The sequence below is a fragment of the Camelus dromedarius genome, chromosome 8, assembly GCF_036321535.1.
Source record: "Camelus dromedarius isolate mCamDro1 chromosome 8, mCamDro1.pat, whole genome shotgun sequence".
Classification (NCBI taxonomy): Eukaryota; Metazoa; Chordata; class Mammalia; order Artiodactyla; family Camelidae; genus Camelus; species Camelus dromedarius.
This window is the reverse complement of record NC_087443.1, coordinates 77,189,558-77,203,994: the sequence shown is the minus strand read 5'-3', so window position 1 is coordinate 77,203,994 and position 14,437 is coordinate 77,189,558. Positions and strand designations below refer to the sequence as shown.

The 14,437-nt window shown below is 56.1% G+C and overlaps 1 protein-coding gene across 5 annotated transcripts in view; it reads left to right on the top strand.

Annotated features, from left to right (window-relative positions):
• The window catches only part of CTBP2 (C-terminal binding protein 2), a 155,165-nt gene that overhangs the window by 125,365 nt on the left and 15,363 nt on the right, over positions 1-14,437 (top strand). For 4 of the 5 annotated variants that reach the window (XM_064488520.1, XM_031461964.2, XM_031461962.2 and 1 more), the window contains 2 exons: positions 13,468-13,622; positions 13,979-14,123. In XM_064488520.1, coding sequence (XP_064344590.1) covers positions 13,468-13,622; positions 13,979-14,123 — 300 coding nt within the window. Of the gene's footprint in view, positions 1-7,691; positions 7,768-13,467; positions 13,623-13,978; positions 14,124-14,437 lie in introns of all 5 variants that reach the window. The other variant, XM_064488521.1, reaches the window with a different exon arrangement.

The following is a 14,437-nucleotide window of genomic DNA, read 5'->3' as shown; positions in this document are numbered from 1 at the left end:
CCCGGGGGAAGCTGGGGCCAAGGCTACTGCTGGACGGTGGCCAGCTGTGCCTGAGTTCTGGTCACCTGACCCTCTCCGTGGGTCCTGGGCAGGCCCCCAGCTGCCCAGCACAGGCTGGACACGCCTTCTCGTCTCTAGATGAGCATGTGTCATCCAGGTGTAGAAAGCAGCTCCACGTAAAAAGAGTGGGGCTTCGTCCACCAGGGCCTCCCCGGCCGCTGCCTTCGGGAAGTAGCCGTTGGGCATGGGTTTGGTTTCTAGATAATAGTCTTGTATCTGACCTCCTCCCGGTCTCAAGCTCCTCCAGGGGTGACCGCCTCTGAAATCTTTAAAAGACGTGGCAGTCTCGTCCCCGGTGCCAGTCAGATTCCAGGAAGATCGCAGAGCAGGGGTCACAGGTGGCTGAGTCCAGTCCAGAGAAGAGCCTCAGTGCGGTTCTCTGGCCGAGACAAGGCGAAGCCGATGCTCCTTCACCACGTTACCCTCTCACGCGCCTCTCGCTCTTGAGTGTCCAGTGTGTCGTCCCCCTCTCTGGGGTTCTCCAGCTCACCTTCTACTGGGTGGGCCGAGGGGCTCGGGAACCAGCACCCTAAGTCCTCACTGGCTCTTGGTATCAGACACCTGGTTTGCAGGTATTTTCTCATTCTCCGATTGCCGTTTCACTTTCTGGATGTTGTCCTTGAAGCACAGGGGGTTTTAATTTTGATGAAGTGCTGTTTATTCCCCGCCTCCCCCGGGTGCGTGTGGTTTTGATGCCATCATCCAGGGTCATGAAGATTTGTGCCTCTGTTTTCTTCCTAAGAGTGTTGTGGTATTAGCTCTTTTTTCTTTTTTTAAGGAGGTACTGGGGATCGAACCCAGGACCTTGTCCGTGCTGAGCAAGTGCTCTGCCACTGAGCTACACTCACCCCGCCCCTAAGTGTTAGCTCTTACATTTAGGTTCTTGAACCATCCTGAGCTGACTTGAATGTGGGTGAGGTGGAGGGGTGGGTTCTACTTTGTGCAGACACCCAGTTACCCCAGCACTGTTAGCTTTGCTGTCGGGGAGCTACGCTGGATGAAGAAATTGAGACATAACCTTGTAAGGAAGATTGATAATTTTTTAAAAATCGAAAACCAGCGAATTAATATGGAAGATTTTCAGGTGCTTAGAACCTGTTTCTTGGCCTCCAGGATTATATGAGGCAAGAATTCTAAAGTGATTTCACAGGTTCTTTCCTAAGACAAGATTTTTTTTTTTTAAGTTTATGAAAGGGAAGTAATGCTTTCATCCATAACTGCTCAGCCCACGTTGGCAACACAGACCCGCGGTGCCATTAAGTCCACGTGCTGCTCCTGGGTGTGTTGCCCCCCCGCACCCCCCACGCCCTGGAGGCTGGCTCACACAAAGGACTTTTTTAGTTGTGTTCCATGTAAAGGAGAAAAAAAGAAAAACAAGACTGTTCACTTTTCCTCGCTCCTTTCTGCTCAAGGAGCAGAAAGGTACAAGGCAGTTAAATTTAGCCAAACAGTGGTGCTCAACAAATGAATAAAACACCCTTTGCCAAATTGTTAAGAGAGCCTGAAATCAAACCTGTAAACGCTCGTCCCCACCGAGAGGGTGGGTGATGCCTGGGGATGTGTGCTGCCGAGAGTGCTTGAGAACTGATCGCAGGAAGGGTTTGCAAACGTGAATGGAACAACTCCTTCTCTAAATGTGGGAGAGCTGGGTGAGAAAACTCCTGGGTGGAGTTTGTACTAGTAAATAAGGTCTCAGGGCTGCGCTCCTGGGGACGGGAGGAGAAGCACAACTCTCTTGGGCGCTTGTGCTCCACACGCAGGGGTGTGAAGTGGTGGTGGGGCCGGTGGGGAGTGAGTCCCCCCAGTGCGGACTTCACAGGAAAACGTCGCCCCCAGCAGGGCGGGGGGGCTCCAGGCCCCATTGCCCCTGCTGTGCCTCTTGCCCTCTGCCAGGACCGGGGTTAGAGGGGCCGAGAGTGAATCCAGGGCTTACCCAGCCCAATAAGTGATAGTAAATGGCACCATTCTGTAGAATTTGACCAGGATTATCCCATGTGAATTCCCAGGAAGCATCTCACCCTCACCCTTTCATTTTAAGATGAAAAAATCTGAGGCTCAGAGAGGTTAGCACTCTTCCCCAGGTCACACAGTAGGGCAGGGACTTCAAGCCCGCCTGTCTGACTCCAAACTTTTGCTTGGTCGCTGTGTCATGATGAACCAGTGAGCACAGCACGCTAAGACAGCATGGGAAATTCTACAATGGTAGAAAGTTGGGGAAGGGGATGCCAGCCGGATCTGGAAGCCTAGGTCCTTGTCAGCAAGAGGAAGTAAAGTGGGCGATTTCAGAGCAGGAGTCCCGAGGTCTCCAAGGCTCACTTCCCCAAGTGTGACATTGGGGTGATGGGCCCCACTCACCCCCCAGAAAGCTCCAAGGACCACATCACCTGGGCGGGCAGGCTTTGCACATCTGCATGTGTGGCTCCAAGGGCACCTACTGGTGCTTGCCTGTCCCCAGCTGGTGCCCTGCAGGGCTGCACAGGGACCCATGCTGCTCTGCTGTAGAGCCAATCGCCTTTCCTCTGTACTGTGCTACCTTCTGGGAGAGTCAAGGAAATTAATTCTTCCATGTGACTAAATGGAATGTAAAATGTTCTTTGATCCTAAGAGGATTTAAGGCTGGCTATCAGGAAGGGCTCTAACACACACACGGGTAAAACTGAGTAAATGAAAAAGTAAGCACAGGAAAAGATGAAACTGGGTGATAGGGCCAGAATATGGAGAGCACTCCTATGCATGAGGACAAGTGGGAATTTCACCCTGAGCTTCCTAGCAACCAAAGTAAAGAGGGAACTGAGATCACTTGAAAGGCTCACATTTGTACCTAAGATGGGACCAATGAACCCATCTCTTAGGAAAAAAACTTTTTCTGAGCAGTCGGGAGCGGAATTTCTCCTGCCCTTGACCAGATGTCCAAAGAGTCGGCATCAACTCTAGATTTACAGTGTTACCTCCCCATGGTGCCCCAACTGCCCCTTCCTGTTCACAGGCTTCACTACCTAGTGGCAGCTTCCTGCCTGTCTCTCAGTGTGTTAAGATTTTTACTAGGGCCTCATCCATTGGAAGTTGCTAAGCTCGCAGGCACAAGTTTGGAGCCCGGCTGGGCTTCCTCTGCAGCTGGCAGCTGACTTCCTCTCCCGGGTGTCTGCTACTTCCTCAGTCCAGCCCCCAGTGGGCATTGCCAAGTCCCGGGGACGTGGCAATTCTTCCCAGTTGCAGGGGCTCTGTCTGGAGGGTTGAATGCTGTCACCAGCAGCAGACAGCGTTGACCAGTCCGTCTCCTCTCCGTCTGCAGTGCTTAAAGCTGACCTCTCAACCTAACCAGCTTCCCTGCTGGGATTTTTCTATTAGATGCTTTTTCTTTGAGGGAATAAATATGACTTTGTGATGGGTTCTGGTGTTTTCCTGTGAACTGGGCTTTGAGCCTGGAATACTTTAGAAGTTGTTAGTTTTTTTTTTTTTTAAAGTCATAGAGGAAAAGAGCAGGGCGGGGCCGTCCGACCAGCTGTCGTGCTTGGGAAAATTAGCTTCCTGGCTGCTCTGGGGCCTGAGGGCAGCGCACTTGGCCTCCGGCCCACCGGACAGCAAGCCTGTTAGAGGGTCCTTAAGAATCACTTTCCTTTTGGGTTTTAGGGCCACGTGAACAACTGAACTAGCTGCAAGCCTCGGCCTGCCTGTCTCCATCCCGGCTTGGTGGGTGCCGCAGCCAAGAAGCAGGGCGATGTTCGGTTTTTCGGGGCCCTTGGCCCAGGCGATACAGTCAGGAAAGTAAGCCTGGGTCTGCCAGGCTCTCCACGGCCCTTTAGCGGGGAGGGCATGTCGTCTGTTCCTCGGGGCCGCTGGTGGAGTCGGTCCATCTGATTCCAGGGGACAAGCCAACCACAGGGGCCGCAACCCAGGAGCGCCCCCTGGGCGCTGAGCCCTCCTAGTGACACGTCCGCTGTGGCCCCAGCAGGACCTTGGCCAGGTGAGCCCACAGGGCAGCGTTGTTCCACAGCTGCTCCAGGTTCACAGGACCCCAGGCACCTGCCCTGCTGGCTGCTGCTGCTTCTGGGGGTTTGGCAGGAACGGCCCTTCCAGGCACCAAGAAGAGTGGGTGTCCTCTGCCTGGCTGCAGTCCCTCCAGGGGTTTCCCTGGCCTCTCTATCCCGACTGTGTCAAAGCCCATCCGCTGGGTGCCAGGCCCATCTACACACTCGCCTGGAGCGGGGTCGGGGCAGGTGATTCATGCCGTTAGTGGGCTGACCGCGGTGTCCTGCCCGACGTGGGCATGCAGCGCCCGCCTTGAGACTGGTGAGGGTGACGGGGCACAGACACTCAAGACCAGGAGCCACCCTGGAAAGGGCCCGTCCAGTGCAGCAGGGCAGGGGCATCTGGACTTGGAGACGGCCAGCACGTGAGTGTCTAAGAGAGTATCGTGTACAAGTGATAAATGGTTCTTGGTTTTGTCTTTAGGCTCCGTTGGGAAAAGGAAGAGCATCTGTCACTTTGCTCTGTTCAGTCCCGGGGTAGTGTGGGCACTGTGCAGTTCAGGCTGCCGGGACAGGTTCCCTGCGTTCCTCTAACAGACCGGTTCAAACAACAACGAATCCTTGTCTTTCTGGAGGTGCAGAAGGTGTGCTTTTTTTTTTTTTTTTTTTAAACTAGATGATGTGCTTCCCCCAAGTCTAGACCTCTGCTCCACTGCAGGAGCTACCTCGCATGTGTGCACATGCATGTGCACAGACACACAGTTAGCAGTGGTCACCTGGCAAGCGCCGAGTGTGGAGGGGATAGTAGCCTGGGCACTCGGGAGCCTGTGAGCCTCCTGCTTGGGCAACTCTCCGTCCAGCTGTTACCTGAGCTACAAGGGAGGTGCTGAGTGCGTGGCACTTGAAGGGCCATGACTCACTAAGACCCATGTTTTATTTAAGACTAATCCACTTACCAAGGTGTTCCCATGGCCCGAGCCTCCAGCTGACTGTGCAGAGGACAGTAAAATTTAAGCCACTGAAGAGTGGCTTAAAACCAGACCCCCTGGAGCACACTCAGCTAAGTGTAGGGCGCCCCCAACAGCCCAGCCCCTGGGTGCGTAGAGGGCCTGGTGAGACCAGATTTGCCCAGACTTGTGTTTTTTCTTAATAGCTTTATTGAGATGTAACCCAGACGCCTATGCCCTTCACCTCTCAACGTGCCAGTGCGGTGGTGTTTAGTACACTGACAGCTCAGTGGAGGAGCCCGACTTTGGGAGACCAGACAGCATTCAAGCTGCTGATGGTCCTAGTGTAAGGGGAGGGCTGGATGCGCCGTGATCGTGCTGAGCTTTCTTCCTGCCCGGCTGTACCGCTCACCACGAGGGAGCACGCGAGCGATGCCTGCGCGGGCATGCTCCGGAGCTAACTTGGGTTCTGTTCCGGACCAGCGCCCTGAAGTGAGTGTCGCAGATAAAGCAAGTCCTGAATTTTCTGGTTTCCCAGTGCGTGTTCAAGTTATGTTGACACCATATTGTAGTCCGTTGAGCATGCAATAATAGCATTATGTCTTTTAAAAAAAAATACATACCAGGGTCGGGGTATAGCTCAGTGGTAGAGTGCATGCTTGGCATGCATGAGGTCCAGGGTTCAATCCCCAGGGCCTCCGTTGCGGGGGCAGGGGGGCGTGGAATACACACTTTAATTATAAAATAATGCTTTGGGGGAAATGGTGCCAACAGATGTACTCCGTGCAGGGTGTCACAAACCTTCCATTTGTTTAGAAAGAAAAGAGCACGGTATCTGTGAAGCACACTACCACAAGGTCTGCCTGGTGCACACAGCGGTGGCACAGACATCGCTTTCTTTAGAACGTATTTCACCTCTTTTATTCCCAGCATAGGACAGCAGGCCAGGTTGTTCTGTCTTGTTCGTTAGTCCTGCTGCTTTTCTAGAATGTGGCTTGGAGACTAGCCCTCAGTCAGGGTCGAGTGAAATCATTTTCTGCCGGGCAAGGCTCTAGATGGCTTGGTGTGGTGACGCTGCAGAGCTCAGGTTAGCTGGCCTGTGCTCACTCCTCAGGCGCCCCACGGACCCTGTCCCCCGCCCGGGCTTTGGTGCCCTACCTGCAGAACAAAGAAAGCTCCCTTCCGGAGAAGGGGAGATGACACAGGGCTCCCAGTGACCAGATCATAAAATCTAGCATCAGATAGGGGTTCTAAGGTGTTCCAGGGGAGACGTCTGAGAGCTACGGGTCACAGGTGGTTGCGGGACAGTGCCAGGCACAGCCGAGCCCCTTGCTGTGAGGAGGTGGGTGTGAACCGGGAAACCCGCCACAGGGTCCAGCCCCACTCTGAGGCTTCTCTCCCCTTCCTCCCCAGAAGCCCACCCTTTTCAGCAGAACAGACAGCAGTCCTGGAGCGACTGCGGAGGCCCAGCTGCACACTGAGGGCTGCTCCTGGCTTGGGGAAGCGTCTCTGCGTCCTTCCCCTGGGGCATCCCTTCGTCTCTCTGCTTCTTCCCAGGCTCACAGTGTTGGTGTAATGTGTGGGACGTTGACCTTCACCTTCCTTTACCCTCCAAGAGGGGATTGGGCTCACGTAAGCATGGCCAGCAGATTTTAACGAGCCTTGTAGGGCGGCCTTCTGAGCATTGGGGTCAACGGGGACTTTAAGGCCAAGAGTGCTGGGATCAATTAGTGATGCCTGCCATGAGCACAGGAGGAGAAAAGTGGTGGTTCATTTGTATTCCTCATCCAGGTTTGCTTTACTTTCTCCTCTTCTTCAGTCCTGAATACACCAAGGTTCGTTATGGCCATTCAGCGTCAGCCTGAATTGAATTTTGAGATGTTCCAATTTAACTTATAGTTGACTTCCGCATCTTGTCCTGATTCAAACTGACTTGGTGTTCCTGATTTTGAGGCACCTGGAGGAAAGCTATTTCTTCCATAAGCCAGATTCCCTGTGTGTTTAGAGCTACCTGAGGGAGTGACCACACCTGGTTCCTCTCTGGGTCCCTAGAACCAGGCCCAGTGCCCACGTGTCAGAGTTTGGCAGTAAGGAACTGGGAAGGAGTGAGGACAGATCGGACCTTAGGGTCCACTTTGGAGAGGGCAGCCTCAGCAGCCAAAAGCCATGGGCCAGTGTCCACCTCAGTGCCTGCCCTTTACTCCTGCCTCAGCCAGGAGCACGCTGTGATTTTTATCTAGCAAGACCTAAAGCCAGAAAGCGCTCTCGGTCCTGAGCGCCCAGGCTGTAGGTGCATCGTTCCCGGGTCATCACCTCCATCCAGAGCTGTTTCTGCCCAGGATCTTGAGCCGGCCAGAAAGGACGTGCCTCCACGCTGCTCAGGGCAGGATACAGGGAGGAGGATGCCTCTTGGGGGCGTTGGGGTGCTTGTTGGGTGCAAAACGAGGCAATCTGAGAAGGATCGGGTTCTCTGCTGTACAAGGAGCACACGCATCTCTGTGCACAGCCAAGTTTCCAAAATCAAACTGGCCCGGCAGCATCCGAGGCCGGCCTGGAGGTGTGGGAAGGATGTGGACACAGCTCCCTCGTCCTGGGAGAGCTGCAGGGACACTGCAGAGAAAAGCTTGTTTTCCAGATGAAGAGGCAGATAGTAATATGGAAAGAAAGGCGAGATCTCCAATGGTAACGACATTTTTTTTTTTAAACCTTAAAATAGTGCCAGGCTTAGCAGCACATGTTTGATTACGAATCACTGCCTTGCAGCCGCCCTCTGACCCAGGCCAACCTGAAAGGTGAGGGGAGCTCCTGTGGGGGTGGGCACCTCCCGGGATATCCAGGGACAGTCACTGCCTTTGCTCACTTTCCAGATCTGCTTTCTGAATAAACTCCAGCCAACTGCCGAACATTTGTTGTTGACAGTTTAGAACAGTTTTTATAACGTGGATAAACATGTTTACAAAGCAAGGGAGGCCTCTCACCTCGACACAAAGCTCTGCGGCCTCCTTTTCCAGACAGGGTTCTGCCACCCCGGGCCCCGGCTGGACGGGTGGACCCTGCAACAGAAGTGTGTTTGCGAGTTTAAAGCCGAGTCTCAGAGAGGGGCTCCTGGTTTATGCCCCAAGGTCAGCATCTGATTCCCCGTTTGGCTCCAGTCGTAAGTTTCAGCTTCCAATTGTGGGGCTGCAGGCCTGGGAACTAGGCCGCTTCTCAGACCCCCAGTCTGATTCTGCGTCTAGCCTTCGAGAGATCGGGGCTGCTGAGTCCAGAAACTAAGGGTTAGGCCATGCTGTGTGGCGGGAAGTGGCCTTTTAATTGGGGAGCAGCTGCATTTAAGGGGAAGCTGTTCTTGGTGGGGTGGGAGACGTGACCAGAGCCTTGTAAAGTGGTCCAGGCTAGAGACCTGCAGATGCGGGGCTGCTGAGGCCCTGCCCCGCCCAGCCCGGCCCCCTGGGCAGTGTGGGCTGTGCCTCCCGCCCCTACCCTGGCCACCTGCACGTGAGGAAGGGATTTAGGTGTGCTGCCTTCTCCCTCCAGACACCTTGCAGGCCCTGGGGGCTGTGACCCAGTTGGTTGATTGCTCCAGAGCGTCCTGCTGAGAATGCAGGGCAGTGCATTTTTGTCTTCGGTCTTTCTGAGGCCTGCATGGGTCTCCTGTCTGTAGACCTTTCCAGGTCCTTGTTCTGATGTCAGCTGTCAAGACAACTGTTGTGCCAACCAGAGAACCCCAGCAACTGCCTTTGGGACCCAGAGGCTCCCTGCTGCATCCCACCTGCAAGACTGTGTTCTCTGACCCCTGAGCAGCAGTGCATTTGGGCTGCTTGGCAGGTCCTTTGCCCTCAGGGTCCCAGCCCCATGTGTGCGTCCTGTGGGGCCCTCAGGGGGCAGCCCCACCATACTTGGCCATCCCCTGCCCGGTGAGCAGGGCAGTGACCCTCACAGGCGGGGCCGTCAACCCTCCCTACCTGTGACTGTTACCCCGCGGTCCTGGCCAGTCTAGCGTTGGGGTTTTGAGGCTGCTGCGGTGTTGGGATGCTTCATAAAATCTGCTCGGTTGTTAAAAGGGGCTTCTCTGCCCCCTGGGTCAAACACCATTATTGCAGCCACTGTCCTTTGGGGTAAAACTGCTCAATTCCTGAAATTCAGAAGCAGCAAAATCATGTCCCTGAGACAGTTCGCTTCTTGAGTTTCAACAGAAACCATCTCAGACCTTGGGAAACGATGTGTGGTTCTGTGGAGAAGGTGTCGACTGAGCTCACACAGTGTCCGGAAAGGTCACAGGGCGGCTCTGCGTGCCCGGACCACATCACCCATTTGGCTGCTGCAGCCCCGTTGGCCTGTGTCCCCTGGGCAAGGAGCAGCTCCCGCAGAGAAATCTGGTGCTGCCATCCAAGTAAGGTGGCATCAAGGTCGGGTGGCTAGAAAGCTACCAGTGTCCTCCCTGGGGACCTCCTCTTTCCAATTCGTGAGGCCTTTGGGCTTGACATCCCCTGGACCACTGGCCACTCTTAAACAAAACTCTAGCAACTCAGCTTGGTGTTTTCTTTGTTTTCCACTGAGGGTCTCTTAATTTCACAAGTACTTGGGTGCAGCTGCAGCTCTAAGCAATACGAGGCCCGGGGGCAAGTGTCAGAGCCGGGCTCGAGCTGGGGCACTGCACCTCGGCTTGTGCAGAGGCAAGCCTGAAACCAAGCAGGTAATTGGCGCCAGGGGAGTCGCCTGTGTTTTCTGCCCTGCAAAGTTAACACTGGACAGGCTGTCCGAAGCCGTGCACCGATACAGTTCTGTGATGTGCCTGCTTGCAGCTGCAACGGTTCTAAAATGGATAGAACAAGTTCATCAGTGGGAAGGGAGGCTGTACAAAGGGAACGGTCATTCTGACCAGAGGGCCACCAAGACCCTCTGACCCTCATCAGCAGTTGCTTCCACAGACTCAGCTGGGTCCCCGGTGCTGTGTAATTGTTCCCCTTTTGTTCCTTGGTGTGGGATGTGGTCACTGGGAGCTTGTCTCCCTAACTGCAAAATGGGAATGAGAGCAACACTGATTGAGTCCTGGCAGTCTTGAGTTCTGTGGAGTTTGTTCCTTGGGGCTGTGCTGTGTCTAGTAGTTAGTAGCCTAGCTTTTGATAACAAACCCCAGTTCTTAGTGAATTCTTGTTAAACATTGTGTCTTGCCTTTCTCCCCTAAATTCTCCTGACCATAGAAGGAATAGAGCACCCCCTCCAACCTGGGGAGCCAGCCCCCGAGTTGGCACCCCGTTTTCCGTGGTCTCTTTTAAAGGGCCACTTGCCATCTTAATCCATAATGTATCAGTTGTATCCTAATAGACTTAAAATTGTTCATATTAGCGGAGGCATTGAAGGGTATGTTGATTAATGTGAGGTGAGATAAAATGTCTAATTGCAGCATCACCTTCCTGGCATTTCCCGGGGTCTTCTGGGACCCTCTGCCTCTGACTCCAGTGAGACCACAGGGACAGATGAGGGTGCTGGGCATGGTGGCTGAATTCACCTGGATTCCGAGATGTGTGGGTGGGTGGGTCCCTTCTGGGACTGAGGGAGCGTGTGTGATAGCACAGCCCCTTTCTTTATAGAAGCGAACCTTGGCATTGGCTGGCTAAGCTGTCTCAGCCTCAGTACTGGGGTCTCATGTGGCCCCTCAGAGCCCGTCCTCAGCAGCCTTACACTGTGGTCTCTGCCCCTCATGCAAGACACCTGTGAGTCTCATCTGCTCCCACCCCCCCACCCACCCATCTGTCCCCACTCAGCATCCTTCCCCAGCCCGAGCAGCCCGAGCAGCATGATCCCTGCCACATCTCGTTTCCTGCCTCACCATAAAGAGCTTACAGTCGGTACCCAAGCCTGGGGCCTCCGTGGGGAAGCCTGTGGGTCTCGTGGACCGGCCTCAGCGGCGTTCTGCGTGCCCAGCTGGAACGAGGGCAAAGGGTGGGTTTCGCCAAAGAAAAAGGCGACCCAAGTCGGGGAGGGAGGCGATCGCTAGGCAACCTGGAGTTTGTTTCCCAGGTAACGAGATGCGTGCGTTGATGCTGTAGATGGACATGTTGTGGTGACGGCCCCTCCGCTTCTCCAGATGCCTGCCTTGTGCCCACTGTCGTTTTCCTCTGTGGTTGCTTTTTAATTAACAACTCAGATTTCTAGTCGTGGTCGTGAACTTTGCAAACATTGTCTGATTAACCCTCTTGCTAGGACCCCCAGGAGTGAAGTCAGGGTGTTCTTCACCCTATGGGAGGGACAGCCTGGGGCAAGTGAGTGTGTCTGCCCACACAGTCACCTTGGGCTTCATAGTGGGTGTGGGGAGAGGAGGAAGACTCTGGCGGAGAGAACGGGTCCTTCATGGTCATCGTGGCAGAAGGGGAAGAAGTAGGAGCTCCCGTGTGTGGACACTGAGTTGGCACCTGCTGCCCCACTTTGCAGCCTCTTCCTCCCGTGAAGTACTTTCCACCTTATTCCTCTGTTTCCTTGTCTGTCAAAGAGGATGGCAGTGTTTTCTCGTGGTGAAGCGAGAGGGTGTAGCGCTCCATGTGAAGTGACTGCTCCCCCACTTCCTGTGCTGGGGGCTTAGGAGGGGGGCCTCCAGGGGTCCTGTCTGAAGACATCACCCTTGGTCTTTGGGGAACCTTTTCCCCATTTGCACACAGCACTTCACCCTCTCGTGGACCTGTCAGTTGGGCAGAGGGATGCTAGCAAGGGACCCCAGTAAACAAACAGCCTTGATGCCGTGTTCCTCGCCTTCTGTGTGGGTTGAGAACTAGTGAGGACGTGGGTAGAGGAGCCCTATTCCTGCTCGGGACAGAGGATGTTGGGGCTCCCTGTCACCTGGAGTCCCCAGTTTGGGGACCCGGGTCCTGAGGAGGCAGTAGGAATTCAGCTGCCCCTCACAGGCTTGGAGGGACTGTCATCACCTGCGAGCCCCAGCCCAGAGGTGGCCTGCTCCCCCAGCCACCCTTGCCCGTTCTTCTGAGACCAGGACAAAAAAGCCTTTTCTCTGCTCCGCATTCAAAGAGATGATTGTCCCACGATGCTGCAGCTGAGTCGCGGGAGTGCCGCTCCGGGCAGCGGGCGTGCGGGTGCCCAGGGGCCTACCCCTCCGCGGGCATCGCTAATGGGAACGTGCCCACAGCTCCAGACTGGGGGTGGGGGGAATGGGGGTCCCTCTTTCAGCTTCTGTCCCCAGTGTGTGGCTGACTGGGTTGTGAACTCGGGCAGTTCTGGGCTGGGAGGCGGAGGCCCCGCAGATGAGCAGCCGGGTTATCAGCTCCTCTTTGGCCCGTGGGAGCCCGATCAAGCCTGGGGGCCACGGTGGCCACTAGAGAAGAGGACGAGTAGGTTCCGTGCGGGAGGAAGGACACAAGATGGGCCGAGCCCCGCCCTGGTACAGTGGCCACGATCAGGGTGTATTTGAACATCTGACAGCTGTCCTGTTCTGACTTGTAATTTGTGACGTCAGAGACACTTCTGATTCGATGAGAAAATGGGAGTTGCCCTGTCCCGGCCAACTCGGTGTTGCACTGTCTCCAGAAGTCCAGGGTGGTTCTCACGTGCCCAGGGGTTGGATCATGGTGATTCAACATTGGGGCCAAAATCTGAGACCTTCCAGTGTGAACTTGAAAGGAATGGTTTTCTTAGAAAATGCTGCTTCCCGGTCACCGAGGATGAGCAGCCTGGGGCTCAGGCTGCTTCCGGGCCCCTGTGCGCACCTCGCGGTGGGTCCACGTGTCAGGGCAGACGCGCTGCCCTCCTTGTTTGGGCTGGAGACCTCGCAGCCACGCTGTCTGCACTGAGGCAGCCCCTACCCTCCCGAACTAGACGTGAACTGCCCCTGGCTGGTCTCGGTAGCTGACAAGCGGTGCTAGTCGTGGTCCTTTGAGAACTTCCATTTGCTCTTTGAGGCCCCAGCAAGCCCCTTGCCCTCAGACACACTCGCCTTCACAGCTGCCTCAGACTGGCTCCTCACCTGGCCCAGGTGAGGGGGCGCCTGTTCCCCAGGGGTTTCCTCCAGGGAGCCCCCGTGGGATGCTGCCACCTTGTCTTGTCCCTGCCTTTTCATTTTAGCCCCTCGTGCCTGTCTGGAGGGCAGTGGGGACAGCTGGGGACGGAGGCACAGCGGTGGGGCCGAGGGGAGCCTGCTTCGGCTTCAGGCAGCCGTGGGCCAGGCCCCCTCGGGTACCTGCAAGGTCTCTGGGCCTTAGTGGTCTCGGGGCGGACGGGCGGCCACTGTGCTGCCCTGGTGGCAGGAGCAGTTGGGCGCGATGGGACTCCTGGGCCTGAGTCCCAGATGGCAGCGGAGCTAGAACCCCGGCGCTTCCCAGTGGGCTGCATGTGTGGCCACATACGGAGGCCCAGCAGACCGCACCGTAGCCTTGTCCCAGAGCTGTCCCAGGAGGAGGTGTGTGGATGGCAGGGTGGCAGTACCTCACTGCAGGTGGGGGGCAGTCCACTCTGCACACCCACCGCTTCCTCCTCCCTCCTCACAGGTATCCGCCCCCAGATCATGAACGGCCCCCTGCACCCCCGCCCCCTGGTGGCGCTGCTCGACGGCAGAGACTGCACCGTAGAGATGCCGATCCTGAAGGACCTGGCCACCGTGGCCTTCTGTGACGCACAGTCCACCCAGGAGATCCACGAGAAGGTGGGCCTCTCCCCGCCTGCCGGGCCTGGTCCCCCCCGGTCAGGTGGCAGCATTTGGCATCCAGCAAGCACGTGCTTGGTGCCGCCGCTGCCCTGACACTGCCCCTCTTTCTATCCTCAGGTCTCTGCTGGCCAGTCCCTCTCACCAGTTAGCCTTCCCTGACCACACCCCCCCTCCCCCTCCCCCTTGTACCACCCAGAGTCACCAGTGAGCCCCCAGAGCACAACCAGGGGCCACCCACCTGGGGGAAGCTGTCAACACAGACAATGGCCTAGCTGGTTTTTGTCCTGCTGAAATCTGTGCCAGGTTCAACGGCGTGGGGGCCTCCAATCTGCACTCTCCCCACCTTGTCACAGGTTTTAAACGAGGCTGTCGGCGCCATGATGTACCACACCATCACCCTCACCAGGGAGGACCTGGAGAAGTTCAAGGCCTTGAGAGTAATCGTGCGGATAGGCAGCGGCTACGACAACGTGGACATCAAGGCGGCAGGCGAGCTCGGTGAGTGCCCAGCAGGTGCCTGGTGGGTGCCTGGCGGGGTGGGGGGCAGGGGTCAGCCCGAGCAGAGAACAGAGACCACGCAGTGCTGGCTTCTGGCTGTAGGAAGGTGCCTGCTTCCAGAGGGCATCTTGCCAGGCACACCTCCAAATAGTCCTGCTGAGTTTGGAGGTCCTACCTTGGTGCCTGTGCAGCTGGGCTGGGTGGTCTCACTTGGGGAGGACCTGAGGCTAGATGAGCCATGGGCCCATCGCTGCAGAGGGGATGGTGTGAGTAGCCACACACCTGTGTTGGCCGGCCCGGACCCATCACCCTGA